Source organism: Oenanthe melanoleuca, chromosome 19, assembly GCF_029582105.1.
Source record: "Oenanthe melanoleuca isolate GR-GAL-2019-014 chromosome 19, OMel1.0, whole genome shotgun sequence".
Classification (NCBI taxonomy): domain Eukaryota; kingdom Metazoa; phylum Chordata; class Aves; order Passeriformes; family Muscicapidae; genus Oenanthe; species Oenanthe melanoleuca.
The window spans coordinates 4,023,553-4,040,898 of record NC_079352.1 but is presented as its reverse complement, the minus strand read 5'-3'; the positions used below and the strand labels follow the sequence as shown (position 1 = coordinate 4,040,898).

Sequence of the window (17,346 nt, the reverse complement as noted above, 5' to 3'; positions counted from 1 at the left end):
TGTCAGGCAGCACAGGGCAGTGGCGGCAGTGGGCAAAACTGGCAGCCCCTGCCTGTGTTATCCCCCACTCCAAGGCATTGTCCCCAAACCCCAGTCACACTCCAAAATTTTATAGATTTGCAAAATCTACCATGCTGTATCCTGGCAGCTCTGGTGAGTCCTAAATCACCCCTATCTCCTGTTAACAAAAAGACAACAAAAGATGGCAACAAAATGTTTTATAGCTGTAATAAATTGTGCTGGAGGGAAAAAAAAAGCCCTGTTTGCCTGGAAGCAAGGAGGGATTTCCCATTGGTACACAAATGGAAGCCCTGGTTCCACCACAGCTGGAACCAGGACCAGTGGAAAGGGGGATTTATTGGAAATTGTTTTCCTTCACATATATACCATCCATTCACTCTGACCATCTGAGCCACCTACCCTGGTGGCATCAGGTGTTGGTGTTGGTGGGGGAAATGAGAATGTTCGTGCATGGCCAGCCCCAAGGGGTAGGAGGAATGTGGCCCCTCTATGCCCCTGTGTCCCCAGAAAGCTGGAAGGCGGCCAAGGCTCCACCACCCGCTCGGCTTGGCTGGACTCTGCCCCGTTCCTCCCCTTGGCTCATCTCCCAGCAGCCACAGAGACAGGAGCAGGGACAGGACGGACATGGCTGCCCCAAGCCAGCCCCAGAAGTCCACCTACGATGTCATTGTCATTGGGGCTGGCATCCAGGGCTCTTTCACTGCCTACCACCTGGCCCAGCGCCACAAGGACACTCTGCTGCTGGAGCAGGTATGGTGACCCCATTCTGCCATGCTCCCCTTCCCAACAGGCTGGAGCGGGTTCCTGAAGACCTGGCTGCCTTCCACCGTGGCACAGAGCAGAGCCACTGCTGGCACTGCAGTCCCCAGTGCCAGGACCCCCTGTCCCCAGCGCCAGGACCCTTCTGTCCCCAGCACCAGGATCCTCATGTCCCCAGGGCCAGGACCTTCGTGTCCCCAGCGCCAGGACCCTCATGTCCCCAGTGCCAGGACCCCCGTTTCCTGCTGTTTCCCGGTGCCGTGGTTGACAGAACAGGCTGTGTGCTCTGCCCTCTGCCGCACGGCGCTGGTGCACATGGGGTTGAGGGTGGCAGTGTCTGTGGTCACCCCCATGTCCTCTCTGCCCCACAGTTCCTCCTGCCCCACTCCCGGGGCAGCTCGCACGGGCAGAGCCGCATCATCCGCAGCGCCTATCCCCAGGAATACTATTCCCGCATGATGCCCGAGAGCTTCCGCCTCTGGCAGCAGCTGGAGGCGGAGACCGGCACCACCCTGTACAGGTGATGGGGACAGGGACGGGGACGCAGCCACCGCCGGGCACTGGGGGCGGTGACCTTTGTCCAGCTTCTTTGGCAGGCAGCTGCCAGTTCCTGATAATGGGGCCCCACGAAGGAAATGTCATTAAGGAAGTGAGCATCTAAGTGATCCTCAGGTGCCGGCGTCAGGGCTGATGACGTTTGCTGTGTTTAGGGGACAGAGTGTGATGTCTTTGTCCAGACCTTCCTCATGCATCTCACTCTGCCCTTGTCACCCCCATCCCACCGTGCAGTGACCCAGCACCAGGGTGTAGCACATCCCAAGTATCACTGGTGGCACCGTGCCTCAGTTTCCCCCAGGGGCAAAGCAAGCGGGGGGCTCTGTGCAGGGAGGGGGAGCAGGGCGGGCTGACGTGACTGGTGGGATGCAGGCAGACGGGACTGGTGGTGCTGGGGCCGCCGGGAGAGCCGGAGCTGGAGGCCTGCAGGAGGAGCCTGGGTGCTGCTGAGGTCCTCGACGCCGCGGCGCTGGCCCAGCGCTTCCCTGGGTTCCGGCTGCAAGCTGGCCAGGTGGCCGTGCTGGACAGCACTGCCGGGGTGCTCTTCGCTGACCGGGCACTGCGGGCAGCGCAGGTAGGTGCTGCTGGGGCGACGGAATGATTTGGGATGACATGGGTTGATTTGGGATGTGGGATGGGGGTCCCCCGGCTCAGTCCTCGCAGCCGCCTCCTGCCACCCTCCCCACCCAGGAGGTTTTCCGCCGACATGGGGGCACCCTGCGGGACGGGGAGAAGGTGCTGCGCATCGAACCTGGGCCCACGGTCACTGTCACCACCACTGCTGGGGTGTACAGAGCCCCCCGGCTCATCATCACGGCCGGAGCCTGGACTGGTGCCTTTGTGGAGCAGCTGGGGCTCCGCCTGCCGCTGCAGGTAAGGGCTGGTGGCACAGGGGGGTGGCACAGTCACAGCCAGAGCTAACGCAGTGATTCCAGCCCCTGCGCATCGATGTCTGCTACTGGAGGGAGAAGCAACCCGGGAGTGCTGGTTTGGGCAGTGTCAGTCCCTGCTTCTTGACCCTGGGGCTGAGCCAAGCCCCCCACGGCATCTACGGGCTGCCCTCCATTGAGTACCCAGGTCTGATGAAGGTGAGCAGGGCACAGCTGAAGGTTGGGGGATTCCCTAACCAGCCCAGCCTGACCAGTTGTCCTCCAGGTGTGCCACCACAATGGCAGCCCCACTGACCCAGAGAAGCGGGATCAGGCCTCCTCGAGTACCCCCCGCCCTGACATTGCCACCCTGAGCAGCTTCATCAGCAGCTATCTGCCCGGGCTGGAGACACAGCCAGCAGTGATGGAGACCTGCCTCTACACGGTGAGACCCTCCCCAGGGCACAGATTCAGGCATCTGGGGTCCTGAGCCTTCCCCCACCCCAAGGTGGACCCCACCCTGTCTCCTCACCTTCACACCCTGGCTCCCCAGAATACTCCAGATGAAGATTTCATCCTGGACCGGCATCCCAAGTTCAGCAACATTGTCATTGGTGCCGGCTTCTCAGGTAGGCAAGGGCAGCCATCCCCCAAACCCAGGACCCCAGAGCTGCCTGGGGTCACAGGGATGGTTGTGTCCCCACCTTCCCTCTCCTTCCCACAGGCCATGGGTTCAAGCTGGCACCAGTGGTGGGGAAGTTGCTGTGTGAACTGAGCCTGGGTGAGGAGCCATCCTACAACATGGCCCACTTCGCCATCACCCGTTTCCCTGGAGTGCTTGGGGCTGCACTGTAGGTGTGGGGCTCCAGATGTGTCTCCATGGCATTGCACTGGCCTGCAGCTGTGTCCCTGCATCCCAGTGCCCTCACACCCAGTACACTTCCATCCCCATGTATCTCCATCTCCCTGCATCCTGGGGACTCCCAACATGCTGCACTCCTCCAACACCACACCCCTGGATGTCCTGCATCCCCATGTCCCCATATTCCACCATCCCAGCACCTCTGCATCCTTGCTTCCCCACATCCCTGCATCCTGGTACCCTGCCTCCCCACATCCCAGCATCCCCCGTGCCAAGCCACCTCTACCAAGAACCCACTCCTGGGGAACAAATTAAGAAGCTTTGTCAGCCTCATGAAGATGGAGCTGGAGCAGTGTGGAGAGACACACTCGCTTAGGAGTCAAGTTAAATGTTTTAATGTTAAATGTGCCATTTTATTATCATTAGATCGCTCCCACTTAATGAAAGCGCATTAGCGCAGCGTGGCTTTATGGCAGTGAGCACCGAGCCTGGCCTGTGTGCTTCCAGGAGATGGTGGGGAAAGGGAAACAGCCTGCCAAGGAGTGAGGGGGTCCCCAAGGTGCAGGGTGTCCCTGGGGCCAGGTGCAGGGCACAGCACGTGGCACACGGCCAGGGCTGAGGCTGAGCCGTGCAGGCAGCCAGCAACGCACATCATCATCTCCTCCGCGTTAATTATTTAACGCCAGCAGGCAGAGGCTCTGTCCCGCTGCTCATCTGCATATTTATGAAGATTGATAAATGATTCAGCACTGGCACCCACAAGGGCTTTCCCCCCCACTCCCCTCCCCAGCACCCATGGGTGCAGCAGGCTCAGGGAAAAGGCCAGATTTGGCCTTTCCATGAAGCCCTGCATCCTTGCTGGGGCTGGATGCATTCCACCAAACCCTTCCACCATGCAAACACCCCCCCAAAACGGGGGGACACCCCCAGAAACATGGAGCAGGCAGCAGCCAGCATCACCAGCCAGAAATGACGTTTATTTTCATACTGAAAGTAAAGGTGGTGGGGGAAGATGCACAGCTGGGCTAGTGCAAAACAGCCAGGCAGAGGTGGGGAGCTGGGGAAGGGGGTCACAAAAACCCAGGTGGGCACGTGGGACCCTCTCCCCATGTCCCCCTTCCCGGCTGCTGGGCGGCTGCTCCCCAGGGCCCGGCCAGCGAGAGACGTCTTTGGCTCAACTAAAAGGGGTGTAAGAGGACGGCAGGGTGCCGAAGGGGGGAGTTTAAGTTATAAAACAAGGAGCCAGCAGGCACTGAGGAATAAATCCCGGGTGCCAGAGCAGCCGACTCTGCCGCCAAGGACAGACAGGGGGTGGGAGGGTGGGGGTGCAGCCAGCGAGCCGGCCGGGCTGCTCCTCCCATGGCTGGGGCTGGGGGTAGGGGGGCGGCTGCGTGTGTCCCCCCCACCCCGCGCAGAAGAAATACCGGAGCTGAGTGTTCCGGGGCGGTGGGAGGTGCTGCTGGGGGCTAGGCAGGGGTCTCGGCAGCCCGGCTCTCCGCCTCACTGGCGCTGGGGGAGCTGCGGGAGGAGCGGCGTGTGCTGCCCCCGGCGTCCTGCTCATCGTCCCATCTGTCGTAGGTGAAGGTGTGCCGGGAGCTCGTGGGGCTGCGGGTGAGAGAGAGGGGTTAGGGGGAGTGACAAAGGGCTCCAGGTCCCCAGCATGGCTTGGCTGCTGAGCACAAGTCCCCTCCGGCTGCAGAGAGAGCTGCGGTGAGCCAACACGCTGGCAGCCAGCTGGATGGAGCCTTGATTGCCTCCTTTTTTATGCTTTCCGAGATATTCGGGACATGCCTCACTGCAAACAACTCCTTGCTGCGCTGAGCTGAGCCCCTGCTCTGCAGTGGGGCCGAGCTCAGCCTGCCCAGGGAAAGGCTCGTGGTCCTGGGTGCTCACAGACACCCTGAATGAGGGTCCCAGTTGTACCCGACCCAGGGCTGGGTGCTGGGGTGTTGCTCCCTATGATGCCTTCCCTTCCCCTGGGACAGACAGCCCAAGGCAACCACATTTCCAAAAGGCTTTTTTCCCTTCCTCCAGCCATTCTCCTGTTCAAGCCATCAGAAAGGATGAAGTCTGCTCTGAAATCACTGCCAGGGAGCCCAAACACACCCTCTCTGTATCAAACAGCATGCAGAGCTCCAGTCTTTCAGGTTCACGCCATTCACACCCCAAATTCCCATCACAGGGCAATTCCGAGCTCCAGCAGCCCAACCTGGTCCCTCCCTCCATGGGTGCTGCCTCTCCCCATGCTCACAGACTGCAGTGGGTGCGTGTTAGTACCCATCCCATCCCCTCTGTGCCTGGGGGCTGTGCTGCCCATCAAACCCTTAAAAATTTCCTGAAGGAATAAATCCAGATGTGTCCTGGCCGACGGCTGGGGAGCCAGGAAGGGATTAGCACTTCCTGGTGTCCCGCAGCTGCTAATCCTGAACACGCTGCGTCCTGGCAGCACGGGCAGCTGCCGGTCCCGCTGCGGCCATGCCGGGATCTCCCCAAAGATGGAGATGTGCCGGGGACGCCCCAAACCAGAGCTGCTGCAGGCACAGAGCGCTGCCCCGTGCCGGGGTGCCCCATGCCGGCCGAGGAGAACTCCGGAGTCGGGAGAGGGTTAGGACGAGCGGTTAGTGGCACACGGGGAGGTTCATGCTGCACGGCACACACCACTCCCACCTCCTGCCTCAGTCGCTCTCGGGACGGTACAGGTACTTCATCATCAGGTTGTCCACCTGCTTCTTCCGCTGCTTCTCCTCCTTCTTGCCCCGGGCAGGACGTGTGGGCTCCTCGCTCCCCGCCCCCCGAGGGCCCTTCTTGACACTGGAGGTGCTGCGGTAGGAGCTGGTGGAGCCGGAGGAGGACTCGGAGGAGGAACTGGACTCGGATGATGACTGCTGTTTCTTCTTCTTCTTTTTGGATTTCTTCTTGCTTTTCTTGGAACGCTTCTTGGAGCTCTTCTTCTTCTGCTCTTCCTCTTCCTCGGAGGAGCCCGAGCTGCTGCGGCAGCGGCAGGTGTGCCGGGAGAAGTCGAGGGCGGACGCGGAGCGGCGCAGGCTGCCGGAGGGGCGGTCAGCAGCGCCCAGGGGGGCCGCACTCCGGACACTCCGGATGCTCCGGCCGTCATCCCCCGAGTCGGCGTCGGGGCTGGAGTAGCCCCTGGTCCGCAGCGGGCGGTAGCTCAGCACCTCTTGGATGGCAGCTTCCAGGTCGGGGTCGAGGTAGGAGCGGCGCTGCACGGGACGAGCATCCCCAGGACCCTCCTCCTCCTCGGAGGCTGCGCTGCGGGGCCGTGGGGGCACAGAGAAGCTGCGCCCCAAGAGCGGCTGCCCGCGGGACCCCTCGTCCGCCTCATCCAAGTGGCTGCGGGCCAGCGAGAGCCGCGACTCCGGCCGGCCCTCGGGGCCCCCGCGCCGGCTCCGCAAGCTGCCGGGGCTGGAGAGGGCGAAGCTCAGCACCGAGCACCCCTCGTCACCATCGTCGCCGTCCTCCAGCCCGCGCCAGGAGGCGGAGGAGACGCGGCTCACTGGGGCGGAGGCGACAGAAGCTTTCTCTACGTCGGTGGCCGAGAGTGACCACCGCTTGTCCAGCCCTTGGCGAGCCCGGCCGCTGGCGTCGGCGAAGGCGCGGGCGATGACCGCAGCCCGGTCCCGGGGCTCGCCGCCGCGGGCCGCCCGGCGCGGAGGGCGCTCGGGGGAAGGCGGCCGCTCGCCCAGGGCGCTGAACAGCGTCTGCTCATCGCCGCGGCCGCCTATGGAATCCTTGAGGCCCGGCCGCTTCCTGTAGCTGAGGGAGCTCAACACCGACACCGGGCGCTCGTCGGGCTCGGGGCCGTCCGGCGGCGCTGACCTGAGCCGCGGCACCGCGGCCCCGCACGCACCGGGGAGACAAGAGAGACACCGAGATGAGCGGGCGAAGGGGGGGCCGGAGAGGCGGCCCCGGCAATTTGCGTCAGCGGGAAATGGCATGGTGGAAAAATGCCATGTAAATGTGGGAATTGTTCTAGCCCAGCACTTTGATTCCCCTTTAAAGTGTTGCCTTCAATTTATTTCATTGTCGGCTACCTGGAGCCGCTGCGTTTGATTCCCGACTTCAGAAAAGGTGGAATTATCTCCAACAACAAAATGTTTTACATCTGCACCGCTGAATAAATTAAACCAATTAACAGAAACCAGCTCAGATCTTTCCCCCCTGCTCGGCAGAGGGAGGGAGTCCCCTGGGACTCCTGGAACCCTGCTAGGAAATTGGGTTTGGATAAAAGCAATCTGCACTCAGCAGGCAAGCGCTTTCCAAGAGAAAGGGGAGTGGGGCTGGGGCACACATGCCGTGGGTGCACCTGGGCATGTCCCCCACCTCTGCCAACATTTTCTGAGAAGTGTGGGGAGGGGCTGCAGAGGAGTGCAGGATGGAGCAGGGAATCAATCCTGCAGTGATGGAATGCTGAACAGAGCTAAAGCCCTGCACCACAAGCCCTGGGGAGGCAGATGGAGTGGGGGCTCTGGATGCCCTGCGTGGGGGGACGTGTCCCCCATGAAGACTGAGCTGCTCGCCAGCATTAACCCTTCCCTGGCCATCCACTCAGGCACCAGGTGGGAACACAGCACCAAATTCCACATCCCATGGGCACCCACCCAGCCCTGCCCATGTCCCAGCACAGCTCAGCCTGTCCTGTGCCCGCCAGCCCCGTGCCCAGCCCAGCACCCACCTGCTGCCCTTCAGGCTGCCATCATCCGAGAGCGCTTTGGAGGAGCCTTTGTTCTTGGAGAGCCAAGACTTCACCCCATCCACGCGCTCCTCCAGCTCCGAGTCCACATCTGAGTCACCGTCACTGCCGGAGGAGCGGGTCAGGGTGCAAGAAAGCAAGAGGTCAGCAAGGGGAAGTGAGTTTTTGGGTGCTGGAGAGATGGAAGTGCACTGGAATGCACTGAACCCCTCCAGTACCCACTGCCTGTGTACCCTGGCATGGGTGAAACCCCATCTGATGGTTCTGCTCCATCAGTGGCTCCCTAAAGCTCTGCCAAACCACCCCTGTGGCTGCCCAAGAGACTCCTGCACCCTCTGCCCAACATCTTCCTGTCACTGCATGGTTCCAGAGGTGGAGGCAGTAAAGCCTGACTCTGGGGCAGCAGGCAGGGCACAGCTCCAGAAACACAGGAGATTTCCAGCTCCAGGATTGGGAAAAGAAATAAGTGGGTTCATTTTATAGGCCGCCGTCGAGTGCAGAATTACAGCGAGGAAGAGCAATGCTGATGGCCCCGGGTAAACAGGAGTTTAGCAGGCGGAACAGAAACGACTCCGGCACGGCGGGCGCGGAGCACAGCGGGCAGATTTACAGCCCTGCCGTGCCCGAGAGCCCCTGATTTACGTCCCGGCGTAAAAAAAGTCCTATCTGGCTTAAACCATCTAATTTATAACGGCCGTTCGTAACCATATTGATTGCCTTTAGAAAGAAGGTGCTGTCTGCATTGCAAAATCCATTCCTCCACGTTAAAAGCATCCCTGAATAAATCTCTCTTAATACCTCACCGCTTACTGCTTTCATTAGGGCTATGGCAGCACCGTCGGGATCTATACGGAAACTGAAGCAGTGTGGTCCCCTCTCGCCACCCTGCTCCCACCAGGCCACTCCAAGAAAGGGATGGGATGTATCATAGGATCTTAAATGGCCTTTTATCCACCTGGTTTTGGGCTTATTCCCTGCCTGGGAATGAAGGCAAACAGCACAAGGGACAGGCTGGGATAGACCCTGTATATGAATCCTTCTCTTTTTAAATTCAGAGCAACGAGTCGCTCTCCATCCTGCGCTTCTCCCTCCCCTGCAATACATCCAGGCAACGCTGGGATTGGGAAAAAAAACAAAACCAAAAAAAAAAACCAACAAAAAAACCACAGAATGACACAAAAAAAAAAAAAAAAAACAACCCCAACAAGCCCCGAAAACAAGTTCTGGGGGCAGCTCAGGTTTTCTGACCAATGGAATTAAGCTCCACATCAAACACAGTTTATGTCCAGGCAAACGTGCCGTTAGTTAAGCAGGACCCAAGGTCGTGGGAGTGACCATGGATAGGGGTATTAATTAGTGGCAGCAGGGCTCCATTGCTGCCTCATGCTGTCAAATATGTCATCAGCCATGGCACAGCATCACCCCCCACCCCATCCCAGGGCTCATCCTGTCCCCATGCTGGAATGTGGTTATGTGCTGTGCCGTGCCACGGGTGCTGTTAGGGCATGCAGAGTTGGGCCAGTGGCATGCAGGACCCCGGCCCCTGGGGGTGAGGTGGGGGTTAGGGGAGGGGAGGATGGAAAGAGATGCTCCTCACATTTTACTCTTTCTTTTCTGATACTTTGCCACCATGTCCTGCAAACTGGGAGGGGTTGGAAGGGGACAGGGTCGGAGAGGGGGAGAAACAACAGAAAAGAAATCAAATGAAAGGAAAATTTAAAAAAAAAATAAGACCAAGTGGATGGGAAACAAATGTGGGCAAATTAAATTATGGGGAAGGGTGAGGGGAGGGAGGTGAGGCTGCCCTGTGCCCCTGGAGTGGGATTGCACCCAGCTGGATCCCAGCATCCCAGGCTGGGTGCTGGAGCATATCCAGAGAAAGGCAACAGAGCTGGGGAACGGTCTGGAGCACATATCTGATAAGGAGCAACTGAGGGAACTGGGGGGACTCAGCCAGGAGAAAAGGAGGATCAGGGGGGACTTTTTCACACTCTACAACTTCCTGAAAGGAGGTTGCAGCCAGCTGGAGGTTTGCTCTCAAGGAACAAGCAGTATGGCAAGAGGACAAGGCCTCAAGTTGTGCCATGGGAGGTTTAGATTGGATATTAAGGAAAATTTCTCCACCAAAAGGGTGGTCAGGCATTTTAACAGGCTGTGCAGGGAAGTGGTAGAGTCATTCCCTGGAAACATTAAAAAAAATGTGTGCATGTGGCACTTGGGGACATGATTTAGTGCTAACATGGCAGTACTGAGTTAATGGCTGGAGTCAATTATCTCAGAGGTCTTTCCCAACCTAAACAATTGTTTGATTCTATAATTCTATCCTGGGCTGGGCTGGATCCCAGCATCCCAAACCTCCTGCCAGCTTGTGCTGCCCTGGCTCCTGGGGCTCCCTGGGCTGTTTCCAGCCAGCTGGCAGGATCCTAGATGCATTTCAGGCACCTCCACAAGTGGTTGAAGCTCACGGGGGCTGCGGGTGGACGGAGGGATTGATGCACAGATGCAGGGACTGATGCCTGTGTGCATGGGTGCCTGATGCACGGATGGACAGACATGTGCATGGACAGATGCACGTGTGCACCATGCACAGACAGCATCCTGCCAGGGCCAGGCAGAGCCAAGGGGTCCCCGTGGCATTTCTGAAGTGGCGAGGGGAAGCGGTGACCCGCAGGGACGCGCGGGAGCCGGGCCCAGGTGCTCTCACCTGTTGATGAGGTCCTCATTGCTGTCACTCTCCATCTCATCCTCGATGGCCGCCTGCAGGTCCCCGATGCGCTTGAAGGCCAGCTTCAGGTCTGACTGCAGGCTCTGGTTGGCGGCTTCCAGGCTCTCCAGGTCCATCTCCTGCGGGGAGGGAGGGGGATGAGCTCAGGGAACACCCTCTTGTCTCCTGCCTGCCCTATCACGGGGGCCTCACCAGCTCGTGCTTCTTGCGGCTGGCCTCTGCCTCCTTCTTGGCCAGCTCGCCCATCTCCTCCTTGACGTCGCGGAGCTGCCTCTGCAGCCGCTTGTTCTGCTCCTTCTCCCGGTTCTCGGCGGCTGCGCGCTGATCCCGCTCCTCTGTCAGCTTCTCCATGTTCTCCTTCAGCCGCGTGGCCAGGCTCTGAGAGCAGCAGGGTCAGCCCAAAACCTCCCCAAACCCCGTCACAGACCGCTCACCCACCCTCACCCCAACACCCACCGGGGGATGATGCCAGCATGGATCCCACTCCCATCAATTTACACAAGGAGATGGAGGAGAAACCACCCCCCTCCCAGGGCCAGGGAAGGGGCAGAACAACAGCAAGGGCTTTGTTGAATTGGAAAAATAGATTTAACTGTGTGTGAAGTAATTAAAACATGTAACGTAGGGGAAAAAATAGCTCCCGCTCTCCCCCAGCCACTGAGCCAGCCGCTGCATATTTATGGCCCCGGCAGAGAGAGTGGGGAAGGAAATAATAGCTTGGAAAATATGAAGAGGAGAGCTAAGCTGCCGCGCTCCCCGGCAGAGCTGCGGAGGCAGAATATAAAACAGGCTGCGTTCACGGGACTGGGGAGTCTATAATTTCCCTAAGTCGATGCAGGGAAAGAGCAGCACTTTGCCGGGCTGGGCGGTGGATTACTGTTATCAGTGCATGCAGGGAGCCTTCCCTGTGGAGACAGCGATGGGTTGCCAGGAGGGGAGGGCTGCAGCGTGGGGGGTCGTGGGGAGGGGAGGCACTCAGAAAACCCTCGGGCAGATTTGTTATGGTCCTGCTGCACCCCTGTCCCAGGTGGAGCAGAGGGTGAGGCTGTGACTACCTCCAGGCGCTTGACTTGCGTCCTCTCGAACTCCAGCCTGGTCTCCAGCTCGCGGATCTTGGCCTCCTGCCGGCTCACCAGAGACTTGTCCACCATGGATTGCTCCAGGAACTCCAGCTGGCTCTGCAGACCTTGCAGCTGCAGGAAAGGGCACAGCCTCAGCCTTGACCACAATCACCCTGCCCCCATTGCCACGCTGTCCTGGAGGAGAGCTGCTGGCTGTGCTGCTCCCATCCTGATGGAGAGCTTCCCACCAGACTGCTCTGCACCCCCATGGTACAGGAGTCCTGCACTGTGTGGGCAGTGCGTCTCTGGGTGACCCCCCATTGCCCTAGCTTCACTCAGGGTGCATCTTCACCTTCTCCTGCAGCTCCTGCTTCTCCTTGCTGACCTCCTCCAGCTGTGCCTGGAGGTCATTCATCTGTGCCATGTCCCGGGATGCCTGCAGGACACACCAGGGTCATCAGTGGGGATCCCACCATGCTGGCTTCAACAGGGACATTTTGAGGGGTGGGGTGGGTGCAGCTGCTGCTGCACACTTCACCTGGGCCACAGCTGCCTTGTGCTTCTTCATCAGCTCATTCATGTCCTCCTGGTCCTCCTCCAGCCGGCTCTGCACCTCATTCTTTTCCCGCTGCAGACGGCTCAGCTGCTCCTCCAGCTGCAGGGAGCCACATATGTCTCCCAAGAATGGGGCACCCACCCCCCAAACCCACTCCAAACATGTGGGGCCACCCTGGGTGCAAATGGGGCATGGCCCCACCGTGGTTCATCACCACTCAAACCCACTCACCGCTGCCTTGGCCTTGGCAAGGTCGTCGATCTGCAGGTGGAGGTCCTCGATCTCCACCTCCATGGATTTTCGGGCCTTGACAGCAGCTGCACAGGTGAACTCCGACTCTTCCAGCTGCAGGGATATAGCTCAGTGCCTGGCCAGGGAACAGGGACACCCTGTGTTCCTCAAAGCCTGCGGTATAAGGAGTGTCTAGATGCACACCTGATTCTTGAGCTGGGTGATCTCCCTCTTGCTGGGTGCGTTGTTTTTCAGGTGGTCCAGCATGATCTGAGCATCAGCCAGCAGCGCCTTTGTTCTCTTCAGGTCCCGGCGCAGGCGCTTTTCCGTCTCAAAGTCCCGCTGGTTAGCCTGTGGCAGGGGAAGCTTTGCCACAATTCCACACCAGAGGGGTGTCCACCCCACTATGGCCACCTCAGGGTCCCCAAAACAAGGCAGGTGCCCAGCTGCCCTTCACCCCACCTGCTCGCTGACAGCAGATAACTTGCTCTCCAGCTCCCGCTTCTCTCTCAGCACCTTCTGCTTGTCCTCGTACTCCTCCTCCAGCTGCACCTCCATCTGCTTCAGCTGGGGGACAGCCAGGGGGCAGCCAGTCAGGGCAGCAGGGACGGGTCATGATCCCCTCCTCATGTGTCCCCACACCCCAGGGACACTGGGTGACCCCAGCAGCTGGGTGTTTGCGCAACCAGAGGCACAAAGCCCGGCGTGTGCTGGCCCGGGCAGCAGCAGGACTGGTCGGACCCGCCGGGCCGGTGGAGCCGGGCTGCGGTCGGCTCAGTGGGAGCCGGGCGCTGCGTGACAGTGCCCAGCTGGCAGCTCCCAGTACCCAGCCAGGGCATGGGCACGCATGCCAGGCCCTCCTGGGCAGAGGGGCCACAGCCGAGCCCTACCTTCTTCTGGCACGACTGCCGGATCTCCTCCACTTCCTCGTCACGGCTCTCCACCTCCTTGGCGTGGGTCTGCCGCAGCCGCTCCATCTCCATCTCCAGCCGCAGCTTCGCCTGCAAATGGTGGGGACGTGGTGAGAGCGAAGGGGATGGGGGGACCCCTCCATGCCACTCTCCAGTCACCACTCACCCTGAAAACTCCCCGGTCGGAGGCCAGCTGGGCTGCCCGCCCCATGGTGACCTGCCGGGCCATGGCACGGAGGGCCGGGAGCCGTGTCGGCCGCGGCGACGCCTGGCCTGACGCCGGGCTCAGGGTGCCCGCCTCCTCTTCCCAGGCAAGCCCGGCCCAGGTAATAACAGCTCTGCATGAAACCACCCCACCCAGAAACCTCGCCCCTCCCCACCTTACCTGCTCCAGCATCTGGATGGTCCCAGCCTGCTCATCCAGTTCCTCCTCCTGGTCTTTGACCTTCGCCTCCAGGTCCCTTAGCTGTTTCTTCACCTTGGCCAGGGAGGCTTCGTCCTTTGACTCCTGGGAGGAGATGTCCTGCAGCTCTGCCTCCAGCGCCTCCGCCTTCTGTGTCAGCCCTGCAATGTCCGAGTCCTTGTCCTGCGAGAGACAGGGTCACCGTCATCCCAGGGCACCCAGTGACTGGGAGGCTGGGGAGGGTCTGGGGGCCACTCACCTCCAGCAGCTGCTTGAGGCCAAAGACCTCAGCCACCAGCACATCCTTCTCTCGGCTCAGCTTCTCCCGCTGCAGCCGTTCCCGCTGCGCCTCCTCGTGCGCTTGCGAGAGCTCACTGTCAAACCTGCACGGGGAGAGTGGGGTGAGCACTCAGCACCCCAGGGACTGATCCTCAGCCAGGGGCACTGCACTGAGCATCCCCTTCCCTCAGCAGCAAGCACTGGGAAAGGTGGTGTGCTGCTGAGTGCTTGTGTGAAACACACTGTTGATGAGTCTTTAATTGCCAGCACGGTGGCACCGAGTCACTCAGACACTCCTCCCGACGCCTTCACTCCGTGCTAATGGGGAGTGCAGCACCTGCAGCACTGACCCCAGCAGCACCTCAGCTGTTCTCCAGGGCCAGCACGTGCCTGTGGAACTGTGGCTGCCAATAGCAGGGGCTTGGCTACTCCAGGGGGACACCAAACCCACCAAGCAGGACATGGAAGGGTCTCTACAAGAGATGGGCTCCCACAGCTGCATCCCTACACTGGGATTCCACATGACATGGCACCAGTCCCATCCCCAAAGGGGACACACGTTCCCCTGGAGGGGACACAAGCCCCTGCTGAAGGAATGCTCAGCAGAGCCTGCAGCCAAGCAGCACTGTGGAAGTCTCTCACAATGCCCCTGGGATGGGATCAGCCGGGTTTGCTCTGAAATCACTGCCTTTGGGGCTTGGAAAACAACCCTACGCTTGAGTTTGTGACCTGCGTTAAACACCTCGGCAGCTAATCCCCATTTTTCCTTGCGCTGGGTAATAAACAGCTGCATTAGCACAGACTCCAATCCGCGGAAATTGAAATTAATTAGATTGGATTCTCTCGCTGTATTTGTGTGTGCGATCATTACCATAATGAGATGAAAGCGTCCCTGCTGCTTAATAACGTTAGCAAACTTTGGGGCTGGGAGAGGGGACGGGATGGCAGCGCGTGCTGAGCGGAGATGCAGGGCACTGTGACCCCACGTGGGATCACTCAGCTCTGGGCCCCCCAAAAGGGCATGGGGATCCCTCCCACAACAAACACATCCAACTCAGGCAGTCCCATCCTGGCTGGAGACACCTCAGCCAAGTAGGAGCTGGTGAGGTGCCCAAATTCCTGCTAAAATGGTAATGCCACTTCGCCAGAGGCATGTCCCCCATGTCCCCCCCGCCGCCAGCGCACGGTCCCCACCTCCGCTGCTTCTTCTCCAGGTCATGGTTGCGTCCCTGCTGTCCCTCCAGGTGCAGCTTGGTGTCCTGCAGCTCGGCAGCCAGGCGCTGGCACTTCTTCTTCAGCTGCTGCAGTGCCCGCTGGCTCTCCTCGCTGTCCGCCTGCAGGTCCGCCAGCTGCGGGCAGAGGCAGGCAGGCAGTGAGGGCTCTGGGATGCCACCCCTGCTGCCCTAGCCATGCTGAGGGGACGAGGGGGTCCCAGAGCTGAGCCCCCACTCACCTTGCGCTCCAGCTGCCTCTTGCCCTGCTGCTCCACCTCCAGCTTGTCCTCCAGCTCCTGCTGCAGCCGCTTCTTGGTGAAGTCAATCTCCCGCACTGCCCGCTCGTATTTCATCCGCCATTCGCCACCTGTGTGGGAAACACGGTCACTAAGAGGCTGTGGGGGTGGAACAGGGAGAGGGGGACACTGCAGGGTACCAGCAGCCAGCACTGGAGGCAGGATAGTACCTGAATCATCATCGTCGAGCTCCCCGTTGAGCTCGGCAGCCCGGATGAGCCGAGCCTCCATCACCTCCATCTCCATCGACTCCATCTGCTTCTTCAGGGCATCGTACTTGGCCTGGGAGGGGACGTGGCCGTGGTGAGCACTTGAGGGGGACAGGAGACACTGCGAGGCCGGGGAGGGGCACATTTACCTGCAGGTCCTTCATCTCCTTCTCAGCCCGCAGCCTCTCGGCCGTCTCAGCGTCCAGCAGCTGGGAGGCCGACTCGCCGGTGTTCCGCTCGTCCGTCAGCTCCGACGTCAGCTCTGTGATCTGGGGGTGGCAGGGGGAACGGGATCAGGGTTGGGGCAGGCTGGCAGGGCATATGGCACCGTACCCCATCCCAGCAGCAGCAAAGACATACCCTGCTCTCCAGGCGGTCGCTGTTGAGCCGCAACTCGTTACGCTCCTTCTCCACCTTCTCAAGTTTGCTCTTCAGCTGCTGGATCTCTTCCTGCAACAGAGCAGGCGGTGAGGGAGGGGGCAGGCGAAGAGGCTGGAGGGGAGGAGGCTGGCAGCTCTCTGCCCCTCCCCAGCACCCCCCAGCATAGGATGGGCAGGGTGGGGACTCCCCGGGGCTGCTCTCCCCTGCCAAGGGCTGGGCAGGGACTTTCCCCAACCCGCTCCGCCGTCGTGCCGACTCCAACCCCATAAATGGTGTCGAAATGCCAGGCTGTCCCAGAAAAGCTGCAGAGGGGTACCCACATCCTCCAGCAGAGGAGGTGGGAACAAATCAACCCATCAGCAGCTTGCTGAAGCGTTTGGCTGCACCCAGCCCAGGTGGAGAGAAAGGGGAGGCCACCAGGATGCTCAGGGACCACCAGCCAGTGCTGTGGCAGCATGTCTGGCTGCTAACATCTTCCTCTATCTCTTCCAGTGGTCCCAGCATAGGCTGGGAGGGCAGCAGGGGGCCCAGGTGCCCCTGCCCAGGTGTCCCTGGCCAGGTGCCTGTCCCCAGCAGGTCGGGGTGAAAGCTGAGCCAGGCAGCAGCTCCGTGCTCGCCGGGTGCACCAGTGTCTGGTTGCCGGTGCGAGCGGAGCCCCCGCATTTGCCTCTCGGCACACGGTTTCATTTCCATTCTCCACGCTTGTAATTGGGCTCAGGCAACAGCCGGCTCTCGGGATGCTAATGACATGCTGATTCGCAAATTAGGGAGCAATTCGAGCCTGGCGCTGACGGGGCTCAGGCAGACGTGGTCCTGCATCTCACCCCATCACGGGCTCCTGCATCCCAACCCACGGTGGGATCCTGTATCCCAACACACCCCAGGATCCTGCATCCCACCCCACTGTGGGGCTCTGCCCAGGACCAAGCCCTCCCTGCTCCATCCAGCATCCCCCAGCATGGATACCCACGTCTTTGCCACGGATCTGGTCCTCGGTGAGCTGCACCTCGATGAGGGGCCGCACGGTGGTGAAGAGCTTCCACCAGGGCCAATCCTTCACCCCTTTGTTCTTCTTGATGTTCTTCTGCACGCACCGGATGGCCAAATCCTGGATCTGTGCAGGGCACGGGGTCAGCACGGGGCAACCAGCAGGGCAAAGTGGGGCGTGTGGGTGCTCAGCACCCCTGCCAGCACCCCGGCATGCTTCCCTTCATTAGCATTTGGGCTAATTGCACCAGCAAATCTGCTGTTTGATCCTCTCCAGCCCCTCTAAACGAAGGTGAGGCACTCTAAGATGCCTATT

The 17,346-nt window shown here is 60.3% G+C and overlaps 3 protein-coding genes across 8 annotated transcripts in view; 1 reads left to right on the top strand and 2 right to left on the bottom strand.

Annotated features, from left to right (window-relative positions):
• Positions 1–590: 590 nt before the first annotated feature.
• On the top strand, positions 591–3,545 carry PIPOX (pipecolic acid and sarcosine oxidase). Its single transcript, XM_056506341.1, has 8 exons — positions 591–771; positions 1,152–1,300; positions 1,708–1,909; positions 2,026–2,208; positions 2,271–2,423; positions 2,491–2,649; positions 2,758–2,833; positions 2,929–3,545. Exons 1-8 carry the CDS (start codon positions 646–648, stop codon positions 3,057–3,059), a joined length of 1,179 nt encoding a protein of 392 aa, XP_056362316.1. The 5' UTR covers positions 591–645; the 3' UTR covers positions 3,060–3,545.
• Positions 3,546–4,022: 477 nt separating this feature from the next.
• Positions 4,023–17,346, bottom strand: part of MYO18A (myosin XVIIIA) — a 37,059-nt gene continuing 23,735 nt past the window's right edge. For 4 of the 6 annotated variants that reach the window (XM_056506335.1, XM_056506337.1, XM_056506336.1 and 1 more), the window contains 20 exons: positions 17,014–17,157; positions 16,023–16,112; positions 15,812–15,931; positions 15,624–15,735; positions 15,397–15,524; positions 15,138–15,292; positions 13,924–14,047; positions 13,647–13,847; positions 13,241–13,351; positions 12,813–12,917; positions 12,555–12,701; positions 12,351–12,464; positions 12,102–12,218; positions 11,916–11,999; positions 11,558–11,695; positions 10,695–10,880; positions 10,482–10,621; positions 9,375–9,419; positions 7,760–7,882; positions 4,023–4,671 (listed from right to left, as the gene is read on the bottom strand). In XM_056506335.1, coding sequence (XP_056362310.1) covers positions 4,533–4,671; positions 7,760–7,882; positions 9,375–9,419; positions 10,482–10,621; positions 10,695–10,880; positions 11,558–11,695; positions 11,916–11,999; positions 12,102–12,218; positions 12,351–12,464; positions 12,555–12,701; positions 12,813–12,917; positions 13,241–13,351; positions 13,647–13,847; positions 13,924–14,047; positions 15,138–15,292; positions 15,397–15,524; positions 15,624–15,735; positions 15,812–15,931; positions 16,023–16,112; positions 17,014–17,157 — 2,523 coding nt within the window. In that variant the 3' untranslated portion in view covers positions 4,023–4,532. The remainder of the gene's footprint in view (positions 4,672–7,759; positions 7,883–9,374; positions 9,420–10,481; positions 10,622–10,694; positions 10,881–11,557; positions 11,696–11,915; positions 12,000–12,101; positions 12,219–12,350; positions 12,465–12,554; positions 12,702–12,812; positions 12,918–13,240; positions 13,352–13,646; positions 13,848–13,923; positions 14,048–15,137; positions 15,293–15,396; positions 15,525–15,623; positions 15,736–15,811; positions 15,932–16,022; positions 16,113–17,013; positions 17,158–17,346) is intronic. The other 2 variants (XM_056506338.1, XM_056506334.1) reach the window with 1 other exon arrangement.
• On the bottom strand, positions 5,734–7,747 carry LOC130260714 (serine/arginine repetitive matrix protein 1-like). The gene has a single exon (XM_056506340.1). It carries the CDS (start codon positions 7,020–7,022, stop codon positions 5,742–5,744), a length of 1,281 nt encoding a protein of 426 aa, XP_056362315.1. The 5' UTR covers positions 7,023–7,747; the 3' UTR covers positions 5,734–5,741.